Source organism: Schistocerca gregaria, chromosome 5 (genome assembly GCF_023897955.1).
Source record: "Schistocerca gregaria isolate iqSchGreg1 chromosome 5, iqSchGreg1.2, whole genome shotgun sequence".
Lineage (NCBI taxonomy): Eukaryota > Metazoa > Arthropoda > Insecta > Orthoptera > Acrididae > Schistocerca > Schistocerca gregaria.
Window position 1 is genome coordinate 519,656,869 of NC_064924.1, and position 19,697 is coordinate 519,676,565.

At 39.2% G+C, this 19,697-nt stretch overlaps 1 protein-coding gene across 3 annotated transcripts; it reads right to left on the minus strand.

Annotated features, from left to right (window-relative positions):
• Positions 1-7,487: 7,487 nt before the first annotated feature.
• LOC126272760 (3-oxoacyl-[acyl-carrier-protein] reductase FabG-like) lies at positions 7,488-17,544 on the minus strand. Of its 3 annotated transcripts, none has more exons than XM_049975879.1 (2): positions 17,485-17,544; positions 7,488-8,445 (listed from the first exon to the last, which is right to left on the minus strand). In XM_049975879.1, the coding sequence occupies exons 1-2, from the start codon at positions 17,516-17,518 to the stop codon at positions 7,670-7,672; spliced, it is 810 nt and encodes a 269-aa protein (XP_049831836.1). In that variant the 5' UTR covers positions 17,519-17,544; the 3' UTR covers positions 7,488-7,669. The 3 variants fall into 3 exon arrangements, with proteins under 3 accessions (XP_049831836.1, XP_049831838.1, XP_049831837.1); XM_049975881.1 differs by lacking the exon at positions 17,485-17,544 and adding an exon at positions 17,176-17,422; XM_049975880.1 differs by lacking the exon at positions 17,485-17,544 and adding an exon at positions 17,104-17,418.
• Positions 17,545-19,697: the final 2,153 nt, after the last annotated feature.

The window sequence follows — 19,697 nt, forward strand, 5'->3', positions numbered from 1 at the left end:
TGCCACAATTCCAGTTTTTTCTTCAGGTTGCTTCACACAAACTGTGCATAACTTCTGGGTCATATTCCTTACAGACCGTATGACCATGAGACAGGGACTCATGATGCACTATCACATTGTAATTGACAAAAACAGTAAGAACAATTTTCATATGTGATTGAAATTTTAGAATTTTTTTCAGTCTTGCCTCTTCAGGCAATGTCCATCGAGATGATTGGACTTCGGTGTCTGTATCATTTAGATTTTATTCAGCAATTCCTGAGCCATGTCTATGCAACATCGTTTTGGTTGAAATTCAACAATTTCAGAACACTTTGCTGCAACACGTATCATGTCAAACATGTTTCACTTTATTCTAAATTATCTTCAGTGGTCACTGTAAACATATGGCTTTTCTTACAATTTTGTTGGCAAGGATCATGAAATTTTCTCATGCTCTCACTTATGACTAAACAGTATTAAATCATTACTACTCACAGTTTTTCTCTTCTCCTATGTCAGTCTCCACATTATTCTACATGATTGTGGTAAGATTTCTTCATACAGCTATATGCTATAATCTACCACATATGTGGGCAAAAATGACATAAGAAACAAAATAAACAAGTAACAGTGCTAATTTAATACTGTTATAGTAGTAAATGAAAGCATGAGAACTGTTCATGGTCCTCACAGACAAAATTTTAAGAAAAGCCATATTGTTAAAGTGATCGCTGAAGATGCTTTAGAATAAATTGAAACATGTTTATGTTAGTAAAGACTTTTATTACATTCGTAAAAGGCTGTATAACCTATATAACTTGTAATACTGAGACTGCAGAGAAAAAAAGAAACTGTAAAAGAAAGAAGGCAACTTGGGGAGATATTGTTTGCAAGCAGTTCCAATATTTAATTTATTTATTTATTTCCAGATTTAGATAAGTAATTTAGTGAGGTAGTTGAGGTGTGACAGGGTGCCTGAGTATTTGTCACTTGAGAATGTATTTTTGCAACCCTGAGAACACTTGTTATCTTGGAAGGTAGGAGTGTGAACAGCATACTAAGCACGAAGAGGTAGAACAACACTTGACCACTGAGAATGTCGAAATAAACAACCCATTTCGTGTTCACACTAACCAGAATGAGTGCACTGACATTGTCTACCAACACTACTGCAACCTCACAGAATCACCTCCAGTGTGAACTACCACTCACTCCTCATTGGATCATCAGTGCACTTGCTGCCTTGTACCATTTGAAAAGATACAGAATTGAGACTCATCGGTTCACAACTTTGTCTCTTTATCAGCTGCTGACAAGTTTCTGTGCTATTTGGCTCATTGATGATCTGCAGCTCAATGTGCCACTTGAATGATAGCCTTGTAACAGAAACCCAACTCCTAATGTCCATTGCAAGCAGTACTCTTTGCAGTTCTTTCTCGAAAAGTGGTTGGGATTCAATGACAGCAGCAATTCCTGTCGGCTTTGAAACCAGTTATCATTAACAAAGCACAAGACTCGTCTCTGGTCACTGTTTATGGCCATTGATTTTATGCAGTGTCACACAGCAGTGAGTAGTACACACTCCCTTGTTGATATGTTGGGCAGCCTGCATCGATTCAACAACGAACTTTTAACTACATTCACAGTGCAGTCATGGTCACATCAAAATGCATCAGCATCAGCCCTTCTGGCATGTCTCCATCTTACTGCACTGATTTCATACACACTACTTTACTGCTGTCAGTTATATCTGCAGCAGGTGATCGCCTGGTAACAGTTTATGACAAACCAAGTTCTGCACTGAAACTATGTGGCAGATCACAACTGGAAACCATACCGAGACTCAAACTTGGGACCTTTGCCTTTTGCGGGCAAGTGCTGTATTGACTGAGTTACTCCAAGCACGACTCACAATCTGCCCTCACAGTTTTACTTCCGCCAGTACCTCATCTCCTATATGATTCGTGTGTGGGTAGCTCAGTCGGTAGAGCACTTGCCCACGAAAGGCAAAGATCCAGAGTTTGAGTCTTGGTTTGCCACACAGGTTTAATCTGCCAGGAAATTTCATATCAGCGCATACTCTGCTGAATTTCATTCTGGAAGTTCTACACTATCTAAAGCATTCCAAAAAAAGTCAAAGTGTTTTTGCTGAATATATTGCAATGGTACTCAAACACGCCCCAGTTCGGTGTGTTCCTTTTTTTGCTTGTTAGTTTTCCCTTTAAATCAATTATAGCCTGCTGCTTTCTACTTGAAATTATTTCTGGCCTACATACTTTATCAAATAGAGAGTTTTAAGTTGCCCACAGCTGATGAGAGCTGAACAAAGACAAAGATGTGATGTGGTATAAGGGGATAAAGCACAGCTAGGAACAGTGTTCAAAACAGTGATGGTAACCTACACTATGCATTAATAAGAAGTGTTTGCCAGCATGAGTTGGGTGTACCATTTATATGAAGCACCATATAGTTGGCCAGTTGTTTATTTAGCATGAAACTATGAAAATATTTATATCTAAAAACAAAAATGATGTGACTTACCAAACAAAAGCACTGGCAGGTCGATAGACACACAAAATTCAAGCTTTCGCAACCCACGGTTGCTTCGTCAGGAAAGAGGGAAAGATGAAAGGATGTGGGTTTTAAGGGAGAGGGTAAGGAGTCATTCCAATCCCGGGAGCGGAAAGACTAATGTCTGCTTGTGTGTGTGTGTGTGTGTGTGTGTGTGTGTGTGTGTGTGTGTGTGTGTGTGGGCGCGCGCGCTCCCTGGATTGGAATGAATCCTTACCCCCTCCCTTAAAACCCACATCCTTTCATCTTTCCCTCTCCTTCCCTCTTCCCTGACGAAGCAACCGTGGGTTCCGAAATCTTGAATTTTGTGTGTATGTTTGTGTGTCTATCGACCTGCCAGCACTTTTGTTTGGTAAGTCACATCATCTTTGTTTTTAGATATATTTTTCCCACGTGGAATGTTCCCCTCTATTATATTCATATGAAAATATTTATATAGATTTATCGATGTGTCACTGTTATAACACATTGTTGCCTTTAATAGTACCTCACTTCTGGTTGAATATAAGTCACAGGTAATTATGGATGTGTTTGTAGCAACATGTCACCGTAATCTGCTTTGTATTTTCAGCACATTTGTTAATGGTTAATGTACAATGTGCCACAGATGGTGCTGCAGTGACAATATTTGTATTCTTTGCTTTTTGCTGACTCTTGGTGAATGTACATAGTTATGTATTAGATTGTCTAATTATTCAACGTTAGCTGTTTCAGTGTGGTAAGGGGAAGATTCTACATCAATCTCAGACATCTCCTCACTGTTATAAATGACTTGGATGGTGGTGTTCACTTTACCAACAAATCAAGTTAATGTTCTGTGTAATTTGGAGAATGGATTGTCTGTATGCCCTAGTAGCCTTGGAGGATACACCTAACAAGATGAGTGGCCTTGAACTCAGCTGCACCCCACAGCTGGTGACCCTGACGTGATTCAAGCCTTGATGACGAACCACACCAGAATATGTTACAAGATATCAGAAGAATCCATAATGTCATCATTAGCTGTACGCTGGCCACTTAATCCCATACTGTGGTTGCACAAGTGTAAGCGAGTTTCAATTATTCAGGGATTTCCACGGATTCAACAATGTTTTCATTGGCAGTGAGCAGCTAGACATCTATATGTTACCAAATTACAGGATATTATAACTGTGCCACTGGCAGAAGTATCTTGCAGGGAATAAAAAATAGCCTTATAGAAAATATAAAAGAGCTCATCTGAAGAGTAGCCATATCACAAAAAGATCACACCAGCAAGTGCTCACACCAAGGGGCATTCGCGATTCTAAACTGTCCCAGTACCTCTGGCACTTATGAAGCGAAGTGACGGTACTGTTCCTGGCAACCCATTACTTACGATATGGCTCAATAGTCGCAAGTTACGGCAATTGTGGAGCCTCAAACAGAAATGTCACTAGACACCATTATGAAACTTGCAGACCACATACAACAGGCCATCACTGCTGCAAGAGTTAGTGCTGTGGCAGTTATGCAGCAGCAGTTATGCATACTGATTGTGATTCACCGACAGTGAAAGTAAATGCCCTTTGCAGACAGCTCGATGAGACAAAATACATCATCATTGCAGATCCAGGAGGCAAATCCTTGAACAACACCTCACCTTCTACTTCATAACAGTCAATATGCTGGTATCATCGGGAGTTTGGCGAAAAGGCATGTAAGTCCACAAGTCTGTGCTCATTCCCAAATGCCAACAGTAGTCGGTCTTAGGTGCAGCCAACTACTAGGCAGGATCAGAGTGCCTGTTTACTACTGGCAAGGGGACTACACTAAAATATCTAGTGGATTCAGGTTCTAATTTGAACATATGGACATCAACCTCAGTGCATTGCTCTTGGCCATTGACCACATTCTGCTTGTTGCTTGTTGGCTGCTAACAGTTCCACAATATCAACATATGGAACTCGGCGTGTGGAACTGGACTACAGACTATTCCATGCGTTGATCTGGGACTTCAGCATAGCGGGCCAATCGTCAGCACGGATTTCCTAGCATACTACTGACTGATGCTGGACAAGGTAAATTAAGAACTTGTGTGACTGGCCTGACTACTGGGTTCTGCTATAGCATGAGCGTACACAGTGTCAAACTGATGTACGTGAAGAACTGTAAGTATGCTTCTTTATTATGCTGATTTCCTGCTCTGACTAGGCCCTCTGGAGCTCCGAAACATGCGCATCATAAAACTGTGCATTTTATTAAAACCATGGACGGTTCTCCAGAAACATGTGGGCCTTGACATTTGGCACTGGATCACCTAGCAGTAGCTAAGGCAGAGTTTGCCACCTTGTTGAAAGAAGGCATTATCCAACCATCACATAGTCCTTAGTTGTCTCTGCTGCATCTGGTTTCTAAGAAGAGTGGAGCATGGCGTCCATATGGTGATTATAAAGAACTTAGAGCAAGAACCATACCGGACTGTTATCCAATTCCATTGCTGCAAGATTTTAATTATGCTTTACGTGGTGCACTGACCTTTAGCATGCTGGGTTGTGCCAAGGATTTTACTCAAATACTGGTGGCAGAAGAAGATACAGCAAAAACTGCAATTATTACACCATCCAGGTTATTCACTATCATGTTCATAACTTTTGGTTTAGGCCTACCCTTCTGCTTTGCCTAACTTGATATCTTGATCTTTTTGACCACCAAAGAAGAACAACAATAACTCCTCAGAACTGTGTCCATAATTGGAACAGTACAGTTTCATTCTGAACACAGCTAAATAAATATGGGGGTGACCCAAAGTCAATTTTCGCAGTCCAAGTCTGTCTTCTGCTGGCTCCCTTCCCCTACTGAACAAGGCTGAAGCTATTCTGCGAATATCAAAGCCAAAATTCTCCAGTGCAGTGGACAGAGGCAGTGAACTCATGCACGCCTAACAGCTATAAGTGCTGTATTACAACGATGGACAAATGACTCGTGTCAAGCACTAGCCTTTTATTCTCATGAACTGTCACCATCGCAATGCAAGTGGAGCACTTGTGACGGAGAACTTCTCGCCTTGTATGAAGCCATTGAATACTTCCAGGCACAGATAGAAGTGACAGATTTCAGTATCTATACAGACAATAAACAATTCATGTATGCATTCAGGCAGAATAGTAACAATTGTTCAACAAGACAATAGAATCATCTGGAATTTATCATGCAGTTTATCACCATGGTGACGTCTGCAAGGACCCTTCCTACGTGCTCAATGTTGCAAGCAAGTCGTTGACAACTTACACAACTTGTCTCATCCCAGAGTCCTTCTGACATTTTGTCCGATGTACAAGCGCTTTGTCCAGCCGGAAATGGAAGAGGACTGCCACGAGTGAACATGCACGTGTGCACCATGCCAATGCCACAAAATGTATATCCAGATACGTTCATCAGTGCACAAATTCCTGACACACATCATATTTTGCACATGTACACCTTAATGTCATGGGTCCTTTACCTCCATCTGGCGCCCTATGATACCAGTTAACTATCGTAGATTGTTTCACTTACTGGGCATAAGCAGTACTATTGGACACAACCTGGTAATATTAACCTCCACCTTCGTGTCCATGAAAGTGCCAAGATTTGGTTGCCCACTGGACATAGCAGATTGTGGCAGGCAATTCGAATCAGCATTAGTGACCAAGCTTGCAATTTTCTGTGGGTATGTCGATCATAAAACCGCAATTTATCACCCAGCAAGCAATGATCTGATAGTGTGTAACACTGTTCACTAAAAGCTACTCTTATGTGGCATGATATGATTGGATGACTGCTCTGCGTATCATGTTACTTGGTTCACAAAATATCTACAAACTGGACATAGAGGCTTCATCGGCAGAGATTGTTTTCGGCAAAGTGACACATCTTCCAGGCAAATTTGTTGACACCAACTCTCTGTCATCCCAGGCCCACACCATATATTACAAAGAGGTTCATGGACATTAGATATTTCTGTCAACAGCATAACCATCATCACTGCCTCCGTTGACCACGTCAGACCAGCATTCATCTTTCATGATGTATCATCAGCCAATGTTTCGAGAAGACAGCTTCATCCCTCCGTGACAGAACTGTAACCATGACCTCAAACTCGGTCTCACCTGCAAGCTCAACAACCACCCGACAGAGTTCCCAACCAACACACAGAACCCACTCTGGATGGCATATGCACTTCCTTGCATGTTTAAAAGATTACACTCTGCTTCTACCATGGGGGTGGATGTAGCAACATCATCATAATCATCTAAGTGAAATTGTGCATGCCACCACAGATGACACTGCAGCAATAGTGTTTTTTATTCTTTGCTTTTCACTGACTCTCTTGGTGATCACACATTGTTTCGTATTAGCTTGCCTAATTATACATAGTTAGCTGTCTCAGTGCCCTAAGGGATGATTCTATGATAATATAAAGCTTCTCCTGACTGCTGTAAGTGATCTGGATGCAATTGTTCACTTTACCAATAAATAAAGTTATTGTTGTAAGAAACTCATCTGCACCTGTTAATTTTTTTCATCAAGACACTAACACACATCATGCTGAGAGAAAACTATTTACTGTTACTTTACATTTAAATCACTGGAATTATTTGAGTGTATGAACAAGTTTTTAATAGCTAATGCACTATGGACCACAATTCTCCTGGTGAACTGTGGGAAATAACCCAAAGCTGGATGACAACTGAGTGACTTCAATCATTACTATCGGAGAGAAAATACAAATAATGTATGTCTAGTTAATTCTGTATAACCTCATTAATATTATCTACTTTATGAAAATTATGGTATTTGCCACTGGTGGCCTTTAAACTATTGATTAGCCAAAGCAAATTTCTCCTTCACTAAAACAGTATTTGTTAATTTATGTGTTGTCTGCATTTTTAAGTTCAAAAGATTTGTTTGAAAGGTGCTTAAAGAGAGTTCCATTGGTGAAAATTACATTTATTCATAATATAATTGTTACAATAAGTATCACACACACACACATATATATATAAATGCTTTGGTCCCATAATATGACTTCATCTATTGTATAGTATAAATGGCTGCAGTATTAAACCATGAAAGCCCCATTCAAGTATTTGAATACTTCCAGCAAAATCTGGGCTTATCGAACACCCATAGCATGACGACCTCCATCCACGGGCAAACTTGCACCAGTAATAAAGCTTGCAGTATCACCAGCTAGGAAAGCTATTGCTTCAGCCACTTCCTCAGGTTTCCCTACACGGCCAAGAGCATGTGTTTCTTTGCTACGTTCTAAAAATTTTGAGTAAGCTTCTTCATCCAAACCACCCCGTTTCTGCAGCTCTGTTAGTGTCACTCCAGGATTGACACTGTTGACACGAACCTGTTTGGCTGCCAATTCCAAAGCAATACACCTTGTAAACTGATCCACTGCAGCTTTAGACATATTGTATGCCAGTACTCCAGGAAATGATCGTATACCATTCACACTTGATACATTTACTATACTGCCTTTTGTTTTTATAAGATGGGGAACTGCTAACATAGTAATGTGGTACATAGACCTAACATTTGTATTGAAGATTCGGTCATATTGATCTAATGATGTATTCTCAATGCTTCCAGTCTCTATAATACCAGCATTATTCACTAAAACATCAAGTTTGCCATAATGTTTTAATGTTCCTTCTATAACATTTTTTGTATCATTTTCATTGGTGATGTCCCCAATCTGCAAAAATGGTTGAGGATGCTCAGGAAGAACCTCACAGGACTTTGCCACTCTTTTCAGGTTTTCCTCATTTCGGCCTGTTAAAGAAAGAGAAGCTCCAAGCCGTGATAAATGTATTGCTGTCGCTGCACCAATTCCAGAACTAGCACCTGTAATTAAAACCACTTTGCCACTGAATGCCATGTCTGAAAAGAAACGAAAATCTGTTATCAGTTACTGTATTTTGCTCGAGACTTTATTTTACTTACATAAATCTTATTTGAGAATCTTGATGACCATTACAATTATACAGCTTACACTCATCACACTTAAATGGAACACTGTGGATAGTGTTCAGTCTCAGCAGTAATGCTGTCTCAACATTGTACAACTTCTTTGAGTTTCATCCTAAAACCACCAATGCAGAATGGACCTTCCACTAGACAGTATGATGCTATTTTCTTATTAGATCGTACAGTGTTTCTTTTTATGTGATACTTGGCATTTGCAACATCTTTTAGTTGAATCCATATTTTATCATGGTGCTGATCCTCATTTCAACAAATGTAAAGTGTCTTATTCACAATAACTCTAAATCCAGAGGCAAACATTATAACTATATATTTCCCATCAAAGCAAAGTACATGCATTTTTGTTCAACTATTAAACCTCCATTTTCTTTGCACTACAGTAATTACATTGTTGCTAAATACAGGGATTGGACAAAAATATGAAAACCAAAAACAACACATCATCATGATGGCAGTCAAAACAGCTTTCAGTCATTGCGGAATGGCTAGGCACAAGTCCTGTATGGTTTTCAAGAGAATCTTACATAATTCTCCGTGCAACATAATTCCAAGTTAAGGTAAAGATGATGGAGGTGGACAGTGATCACACACCTTTTCTCCAAGATAGACCACAAAGGCTCAACAATATTGAGCTCTGGTGACTGACTGGTGGCCAAGGTAGGTGCAAAAGTTCATCCTTGTGCTCAAAAGACCAGTCAAAGACAATGAGATCTGTGTGAACACGGGCTCTATAATCTTGGAACACAGCATCACTGTCGTGAACAAACACTGCACTATAGGATGGACCAGGCCAGCCAAAATGGTCACATAAGCCTTGGTAGTAATGCATCCTTGCAGAGTAACTATGGGCCCATGGAATACCACAATATGGCTGCCTAAATCATGACCATACCCACACCAGGTTTCACTCTTGGGACATAAACTTGGCCAGGAGTTGGAAATACTGTGAAACAAGACTGATATGACAAAATTGTTTCACAGTTCAGATTTTATGTTTAGTCGTTAGGGGTATTTGCATAAACGATGAATGGTTTTGGAATGCTAGCTCACCCTGCTGTTTCCTGCTTATGGAGCTCCCTTTGTGTTTTCGTGCTGACAGTGTTCGCGAGTGCGACATTCAGTTCTGAAGTGATTTTTGTTGCTGTCATGCTCTTATATTTTTCACCACAATCTTCAATGACCTTCCTTCACGATTTCTCATCACACAATTCCTTGTTGTAAGTTAGCATATCATATTTTTGTGCTTTCCCTGTATGCTGTATAAATCTTTGATATACCGAATACTTCAACTATTTTGTTTATGGAAGCACCAACCATTCGAGCACTAACAATCTGCCCATGTTCAAACTCACTTAGCTCCAACATAATGCACTCACAATTACACAGAACACTGTGTTCTGACCACAACTGTCCCTTGCGACATATTGGGGACGTTGCAAAAGTGCAATCAGTGGTCAAACATGAAATGGCCACCTGAGGCTTGGCTAACATTGGCATTTATGTTTAAATGTGCATTTCTTGCAGTCTTTCTATTTTTTTGTCCAACCCCTACAGCTATAGAACTGCATACAGGAAAGCGAATTTGTGGTATTGTCATGACGCAGATACAGTGACACAAATGCTTCAAATTATAGTACTTACATCAGTCCAATCATGAGAGGGTTTTTTAAAATTTTGTTTAGTAATGTGTTTCAGTCTGTAACTATCTTTTTGACATCAGTCTGTGTTAACAGAAATGATAGTTTTTATATAATTACACTATCAGAGACTTGATATGATGATAATAATTACTGATTAAATTGGTTACAAAATAATTATTTTTAAGAAAAACTTGTCTCTAGAAGTTTATGTGACACTGTTACAACAAATAGCTTGTCTGTAAGAATCTGTAGCATGACATGAAATACCAGCTGCTGTGTTATACCTGTAAGATAATCCTCCAGAAACAACAAATTCTCACAAACTTGGTTCTTGTTGCCACGAGATAAGTGGTCCTTTAGCAATACAAGGGGCTGGGCCTCTCAAACCAGTTATTGCATTCAAAGGGAGCCTTAGTTTTAATTCAGTTTCCTTTTCTGTTCTATGCAGTGCATGATCTTATACAAAGAGTGGGAATCTCTTTTTGGATACTTCAGTACAGCAAGGGACCCCAATTTTTTGTGCAGACAACAGACCTCAGGGCACAAAAGTAAGTGGTGACACTGACAGGAGAGGCAGATGGTTGTGGAATCGCTATGACCCAGCATGAGTCATCAACTCCTGTAGAGCTAGTTTACACATATTAATTACTCTGTGTTTCAAAGCATCATTCCTTTGTTGCTCAAATAGTCTGAAATTGGGTTGGGTTGGACCTTGCATTTTGGTGAATTAATTTGAACATGAACTCATAGATGCGATGGCATACAATTCTGTGCTTTAGCCTGAGTACTAGGTCAGATTCAAAGCTGACATTTTGGTTGGGTGTTGGCTAGCAATATTGAATTCTTCAATTAATCCACTTTTATTCGTACGGTACATATGGCAGCAAAGTATCTGTTTCTCATAACCACCAGGCAGCTACTGGTAACCCTAACAGGTGAGAAAGTGTGATGTGTTTTGTTAGTAGTTCAACTCTCCGTTACAAACTACACCTGTCTGCTGCTCTCTTCATTGGTACTTACAATCAGCTGTTTGCACATTTTCTTGGGTTACCATAAAATGTAATAATGACTGCTGCCAACATTATTCAGCAAAACAAGCAAGTAATAGCATTGCCACTGTTCTAGATTCATACTCAGCTTTATAATCGGTTAACATGAAATACAGAGATAACTACACAGTTTGGGAAGGCCTACCATACGTAATAAAAACACAACATAACTATCAAATCACTTAGAGAGAGCCCACAGTAAATGAGTAATGGGAATATGTTTCCCTTGCAAATGCTGTTGGGTTGGGTTGGGTTCTTTGGGGAAGGAGACTAGACATTGAGGTCATCGGTCTCATTGGATTAGGGAAGGAAGACGGCCATGCCCTTTCAAAGGAACCATCCCGGCATTTGCCTGGAGCGATTTAGGGAAATCACGAAAAACCTAAATCAGGATGGCCGGACGTGGGATTGAACCGTTGTCCTCCCGAATGCGAGTCCAGTGTTTGCAAATGCTGTGAACAAGATATTTGGATAAAGAGGAACATGTGATACTAGTCGATGGCTTTTACAAGTGAAATTGAAAACATGTGACAAATGTTGTAAACAACATGACAATGATAATGTGATATCATTGGTGATTTTTTCTAAAGGGACTAAGCTACAGATAAGTTTTTCCACTACAAACAGGTTTTTTGCTTTCACATGTATTGGCTTTGCCAACTCTCAACCAAACTGTCACCATCCAACTATGCTAGGCATCCTGGCAGGGTGGGTGGGGACCAGGAAGGACTCAGGGTATTGTACGAATCCTTCTAACCAACAAGTTTGAGTGCAGTCTTTTACTGAAACTGAGCCAGTGGGACTCACTTCACCTGTTTTGTGGAACTGTGTTTTGTCCAGCGTCAGGAGGCGGCAAATGCAAAAGAAAAGGGGTCTCTTAATCGTGGGCGGTTCACACGTGTAGCGAATGATTGAAATGGCAACAATGTGTGCACCTGGGGGCTTCACAAAACATGTCAAAGATGCTATTCCAGCAGCCACTGAGGGAACAGGGTGCAATCAACAGCAGATTGTGGCTCATGTTGGAACAAATGACGCCTGTCGTCTGGGCTCTGATGTCATTCTTGGCTGTGACTTCTTGAACTTGCACCATAGGGTTGAGACCTGCAGGATCCCCCTAAATGGGTCAGGTGTGCACTACATATCAGAGCTACCCAGGTAACTGGCTGGAGTGGGGGGGGGGGGGGGGGGGCGGCGGCGGCGTGCACAGTTTTTTAAGGTGACTCTCCATCCAATCCATATAATGATAGTTGTAGGAAACCCAGAAGTATCAGTGTAAGATCGAAAGAAATGTCTCCCACAGGTGAGAGTTTTGAAAATCCTAATGGTAAACTTCCGAAGCATTCGCAACAGAGCACCAGAAATTCAAGTGCATATTAAAAGCAGTGAAGCTCACATAAACTAGGTACAGGAAGCTGGTGGACACCTAAAATTTGTAACAGCAGGATTTTTGGAGAAAATTTAAGGGTATATCAAGAGGATAGGCAAATGGGAAATAGAGGTGGTCTATTTGCACAGAAGACAAGAAACTAAAATCCACCAATGTAGAAATTGAAGCTGCATGTGAGATTGTTTGGGTGGCCATAAAATAATAATTGGATTCTTCTATTGCCCACCAGACTCATCTCAGGATGTAACCTAAGACTTTTGAGAAAAATTCAGTTCAAGTGTACATAAGTTCCCCAATTATACTATAGTCATTGGTGGAGACTTTAATGTCCAACAGTCAACTGGGAAAATTACAGGTTTGTTAGTGGTGGGCATGATAAGACATCCTGTGATAATTCAATAAATGCCTTCTCTGAAAACTCAATGAGGAACTTGAAATTTTCAGCACAGGGCAGGAGCAAGCAGAGGAACTCGGGCTCAAGTTTAAAAGAATAGTTGACCATGAACTGGATAGGCATGTACCCAGTAGAACAGTTCATAATGGAATGGAATCTCATGGTATACAGTCACTGTAAAGATACTCCTAAAGAAATAGGTGTAAAAGAGAGGGTATAGCTATAGGTAGAGAGATGCTGAATGAAACGCAATCTCTCAAGACAGCAATGTGTGGTGCCTTCAATGATGGCCACAGCAAAATATTGTGAAGTAACCTTTCACAGAACCCAGAGAAATTCTGGTCATATGTAAAGGCTGTTAGTTTCACCAAAATTAGTGTCGAGTCCCTAGTGAGAAACGAACTGAAACCAAGGGTAGCAAAGCAAAAGCTGAAATGCGTAACCCCATTTTCAAATGGTCCTTTATGAAGGAAAACTGAGGAGAATTGTCCCAATTGAATCCTCATGCCACTGAAAAGATGAACGAAATAAGTATTAGTGTTATTGGTGTTGAGAAACAGTTGAAATTGTTAAAGCTGAACAAAGTCTAGGGCCCGATGGAATCCTGTCACTTTCTATACTAAATTTGCAGTTGAGTTAGCCCCTCTTCCAATTATAATCTATCATAGATCCCTTGAACAGAAAACAATGCCCAGTTCTTGGAAAAAGACACATCACACCTGTCTACAAGAGGGGTAAGTAGAAGTGATCTATAAAACTACCATCCAATATCCTCGACATTGATTTGTTGTAGAATCTTAGAACATGTTCTGAGCTCAGATATTATGAAGTATCTGGAACAGAATGACGTGCACAGTGCCAACTAGCATGGATTTTGAAAACAACAATCATGTCGCATGACATCCTAATAGCTTTGGATCAAGGCAATCAGTTAGATGCTGTATTTGTTGATTACTGAAAAGCATTTGACTCAGTACCACATCTATGTTTATTGTCAAAAGTATGATAATATGGGATATCAACTGAAATTTGTGACTGGATTGAGGACTTTTTGGTAGGGAAGATGCAACATGTTATCTCAAATGGAGAGTATTTGTCAGATATAGAAGTAACTTTGGGTGTGCCCTAGGGTAGTGCGTTGGGACTCTTGATGTTCACTTTGTATATTAATGACCTTGCACGCAATATTAATAGTAACATCAGACTTTTTGAAAATGATGCAGTTATCTATAATCCATAAATATTCAGTCAGCTCTTGATAAGATTTCAAAGCTGAGCAGAGACTGGCAATTTGCTTTAAATGTTCAGAAGTGTAAAATTTTGCACTTCACAGAACAAAAAGACATATCCTATGACCATAATAACACAGAGTCACTGCTGGAATTGGGCAACTCATACAAATACCTAGGTGTAACACTTTGTAAGGATATGAAATGGAATGTTCACATAGGTTCAGTTGTGGGTAAAGCAGGTGGTAGGCTTCAGTTTATTACTCGAATACTGGGGAAGTGCAAACAATCTGCAATGGAAATTGCTTACAAATCACTCATGCAACCCATTCTAGAATATTGCTCAAGTGTGTGGGACCTGTATCAGATAGGACTAACAGAGGATGTTAAAAGCATACAGAGAAGGGCAGCACCAATGGACACAGGTTTGTCTAGTCTGTGGAAGTGTGTCACAGAGATACTAAAGGAACTGAACTGGAAGACTCTTGAAGATAGACGTAACCATCCCGAGAAAGTCTCTTAATAAAGTTTCAAGAAACGGTTTTAAATCACAACTGTAGAAATATACTACAACCCCCTACATATTGCTCACATAGGGATCATGAGTATAAGACTAGAATAATTTCTGCATGCATGAAGACATTGAAACAATCATTCTCCTCACACTATTTATGTGAATAGAACATGAGGAAATCCTAATAACTGGTACATTGGGACATAGCCTCTGCCCTGCACCTCATAGTGGTTTGCAGATGTAGACGTTTATGTAGAAGATGAAATCACTGATGAAATCGTTGATATATGCATATCCTGTGCCAAAAAGGAAAAAAAATCTGTTTGGTAAAAAATCAAACACTAAAACAGCACTAGAAATAGAAGAACTTGAACCCTTAGAGGGGCGAAGGATAGAGATATGAGGATCTATTGAGTTGGACAGTATTTCCTTAACTGTGGCCAGCAAAAAAAAAAAAAAAAGGTATGAACCAATCTTCCAAAGAACCTGTTAGGTTTTTCAGATAGACTCTATAGTTTATACATTTTAAATGGCATTTCCAGTTCAGATTTACGCAACGAAACATCCAAAAACATCACCTAACACACAACACATGAACACACTACCAGAGAGCACCACCAATCACATCAAAACGACACCTACAAACAAGCCACTCTCACAAACTAAATTCCGCGCCATCGTGACATCACACACCACAACAGCCTTATGTCACGGGTCAAAGTCAACAGGTGGAATCGGATACTTCCGTTAACCCAACGTTGAGTTGCAATGTATTGTTGGAAACAGATTTCACCAATTAATAAAGGATTCCAAAAACTATGATCAGGAAAACTGAAGTTTCAATTTTCTCACATGACATCTTAGAAGCCACAGATCGAAGCAGTCAGCTAAAAGTATTTCTCGAATTCCAAATAGCATTTGATTCGATACCAGACCAATACTTATTGTCAAAAGTAAGCCCATAGGGACCTATCAAGCAAGTTTTGTGACTGGACTGAAGATTTCATGATAGGGAGGATGCACCATATTATCTTGGATGGAGGAAATGATAGATATAACTAAGTAACATTGGGTGTGTCCTAAGAAGTCAGTCTTAAGTAAAGCAAGTGGCAGACTGGTTCATTGTTAGAATACTGAGGAAATGCAATTTATCTACAAAAGAGATTGCTTACAATTTACTCGTGCACCACCCTATAGTAATGCTCTGAAGTATGTGTGACCCATACCAAATAGAACTACCAGAAGATATTGAAAACATACAACAAAGGACAGCAGAAGTCACAAGTTTGGTTGGCCCAGAGGTGCTCAAGAAATCACACAAATGACCAATGGAACACAAAACTAACTAATTTGAAGATAGACATAACTGTCCTGAGAAAGCTTATTTATAAAGCATCAACAACAAACTGTAAATGATGAATCTAGGAATATCTTACAATTCCTTACAAATCACTCCCATGGGGAATGCGAGAATAACATTAACGACAGCATGCATGAGGAAATGTAAACAGTCATTCTTCCCACATTCTATACATGAATGGAACAGGAAGAAGCCCAATAACTGGTACAATCGGTAGTAGGCCTACCCTATGCCATGCGTTTTACAGTGGTTTGGAGAGTAGCCTATGATTGTAGATATAGATACTGTGAGGGTGTGGTTAACATTCCCAACTGCTTAAACAAATGCTTGCAACATGTATATGTGTAAACATTTCACACAGTTCTAATGATTTCCTTTTGTGCAATGAAAAAACAAAATATGCTCTAGTGATACACGCTGCAAACACTTTTGAAAAATTCATATTTCGCAAACGGAGCAAGGGAAAGTTTAATATGAGTAGGGTCTATATGAGTAATGAATGAAATAAATTTACTTTAATTAACCTACAGGACCGCAGCTTTGAAGAAAAATGGAAAGAGGCTATTAATATTTTGGGCAGCAACTAGTAAAGCCATAGTAAAACAATGATTCAGGGAGGGTACGTTGAGGAATGAAGTTGCAGATGTCCGGTAAATGAGCAAACGGGCAGGACGAAAGCCTGTTTCACAACAAGCACTACAGGATGTGGCCATAACAAAAATTCATTTTTTGCATTATAATGAATACGCAAAAAATGGACTTTCCATTTTGCTGTCAAACAACAATACCGATAAAATTGTACGACATTGATTATTTTCATCATTTTTCATTCGCACAATTTTCAAGGTCGGGCTCGAGTAGTGTAAAAGGGGCAGGAATGTGACAATCCATACGGCTCTTTTATTTTGTTAATACACTGCTCTACTCTAAGCATTTCCTTGCGCGGTGAAATTGCGAAATGCTAACAACCCACTTGCCTCTAATAGAGCTGACACGCAAAAGCTGAAATTCCACGAGGACTCTGGAGTTCGAAGTGTTTACACACTTACCACGTGAATCACACTGATATTGTGTCTGATAATAGTCTTACAACACACTTCTCAGATTCGATATACAAAAAGGTATATATAGATCTATGAGCATTCAAAATCATATTTATATTTATTTGTACTAAATGTGTCACTTTGCTCGTTTCGTTCTCATTGCTTTCTTCATAAATAGGAGAAAGAAGCAAAATTGGGCAAAAAGACTCATCACAGAAAAGTTGATACAAACAAACAATCAGTATGACATTCAACCGTCAGTGTATCTTTGTGGCAACTACTACTTTTGTTTCAAATAGCAGCTGCTCCACCCACTTGGATTATTTTCTACTAAAAGTAACAGTTTCATTATCTTGGTGGTTTCTAAAGCCGGGTCCACACAGGCAACAAAAGTATCGCCACTGCTAATGGCGAACTGCAGTTGCTTTGTAGTTGCATGTGTGAACTCCTAGTTTCGGTGGCGCCATTTAAGAAGCGATACTTTTGTCACGCCATAAAAAGTTGAACTTCGTTTTACATTGTTGCGACATTTTGCCTTGACAATGGAATAACGTCATTCGATTGCTACCTCGCGGCTGGATTAAAACCTTTCTAGTGAGCATTCGTTCGCAGATAGTGCTTTTGTTTGTGCGTTTGCTATTAATATGTCGAAAGTGGTCAACAGCGACAATTATGAGATTCTTGGAGGCGTATCTAGAACGAGAATGCCTTTGGAACCACAAAAGCGAATCAAACAAAGACAGAAATTTGAGAGATGCTGCATGAATTGAAATAGTAAACAGTATGCGTGAATTTGTACCTGGAATTTATGTAGCTACAACAAAATTAAAAATTCGAAGCATTCGAAATGCTTATATGAATGAAGTACTGAAATCACTTAAGAATGGTGCGTCTACAGACGATATTTCTAAACCCAGCCTTGCTTGATTTGAAGCTGCAGTCCGGTTCTTAAAACATGTAGTCGAGACGAGAAACACTTTTGTAAGTAATATTTTACATTTATTATGTTTCCAAAACATCTTATTTAGTAATATGTACAGCCGTTTAATCAGCTGAGGCAGGTGACGCCATTTTGCAAACTGCGCAATTACGAAGAATTTGTGGCGTCCTATGTGAACGGTAGCTCACAGCGCCACTCCAGAATGACTTGACTTGTGGCGATGCTTTCGTTCTGTGTGTGAACCCGGCTTAATTGCAATGTCAGTTGTCTTTCTACCTTCTTACAAACTCTGACTTGTGAGTTGTGACTCTCCTTTAATTGCATTGGCCGTGGAGAGAGCTTGTGTATGAGAGGCATGTTCAAATATCTTGACATTTCAGCGTAAACCTGCAATATTGAATTAATCTTCCATTGCTACTGTAGAGTAGCGTAGTCCAGACTCTGGGCTATGTTGGTGATTAATTTTTGTTAGATTTATAACACTGTACCTGTGTGGCATGTCGTGTAGCTTCTTATCTTTCATTGTTGTGAAATTTGATTGCTGAATGTGTGTTGAAGTCCATTGTCTAGGAGCGATTTTGACGTGTTTGGGTCTGCCAGAACTGATGGTAACAAGCAGGTAAGTACTTTTTGTGTCCATGGGACCCAGAGTAGCACTTTTGATATCTTTTTTCGTAACATAAATACGATTTTAGCGCACATTCAATACGCTGAATCAGGCTGTTTATTTCAGGAGAGAACTAAAATGGACGAGGGAGAAGATCTGTGTAAATATACATAGCTAAATGAAATGGCTACTGAATAATCAGGTGAAGAAAGTGTAAACTCAGACTTTGAACTACATGGTGAACACAATACAGAAAGTGGACGTGACAGGTACAAATCAGAACAATAAAAAATATTTTTTTGGTAAGGACGATCATACTATACAGAAGAAAGACACTCCTAATAATCGTACAAAGCCTATTTTATTTTTAATTTTATTAAAAAATTGAATCAATCAATCCATGAATCCTTGATGCGAGTGTATCATTTGGATGTAGAATGTGTCAGACTATTACAATAATAACCATATGCAAATGGTCATGAAGATTACAATCTAAATCATATGTAAAAATATACACAAGATTCAAGTGTTCAAATAACAACTTAGATTGTAGTAGTAATGATCTTGCACAAACGAATTATAATGCATACATTTTAATTCACAAAAAAGTATTGTCGGCAATTGATATACCAGTACTCCATAGTCATTTCTTAAAGAAATGCTTAAAATGGAACACATTTCACTAGTTTTTGCACATTGTTAAAAGAATTTCTGTAAAGAATAGAAAGAACTATTCAAAAGATAAAGTTAAGTTGTTTCTTGAATTTAGTCTTATCCCCAATGACTGATTTAACATTCTTTTATGCTTGATCAATGCAAGATCAATGTGTAGTTTTTTTTGGTTTTTGTTTTAATAAAAAATTTCTAATAAAGGAAAATAATATATTTATTAGTGTCAAATATTACAATAATAAAACATAATATCTCCTTGTACATTACAATCATTACCCAACGAACCACCACTCTTACACCATAAATATA

What these genes read in the sequence shown, in the direction of transcription:
- LOC126272760 (XM_049975879.1), bottom strand. Translation starts at nt 17,518, where the DNA reads ATGAAACTGTTACTTTTAGTAGAAAATAATCCAA. An exon ending in TTTAGTAGAAAATAATCCAA is followed by an intron (nt 8,446 to 17,484) that starts GTGGGTGGAGCA and finishes GTTTCTTTTCAG; the next exon opens with ACATGGCATTCAGTGGCAAA.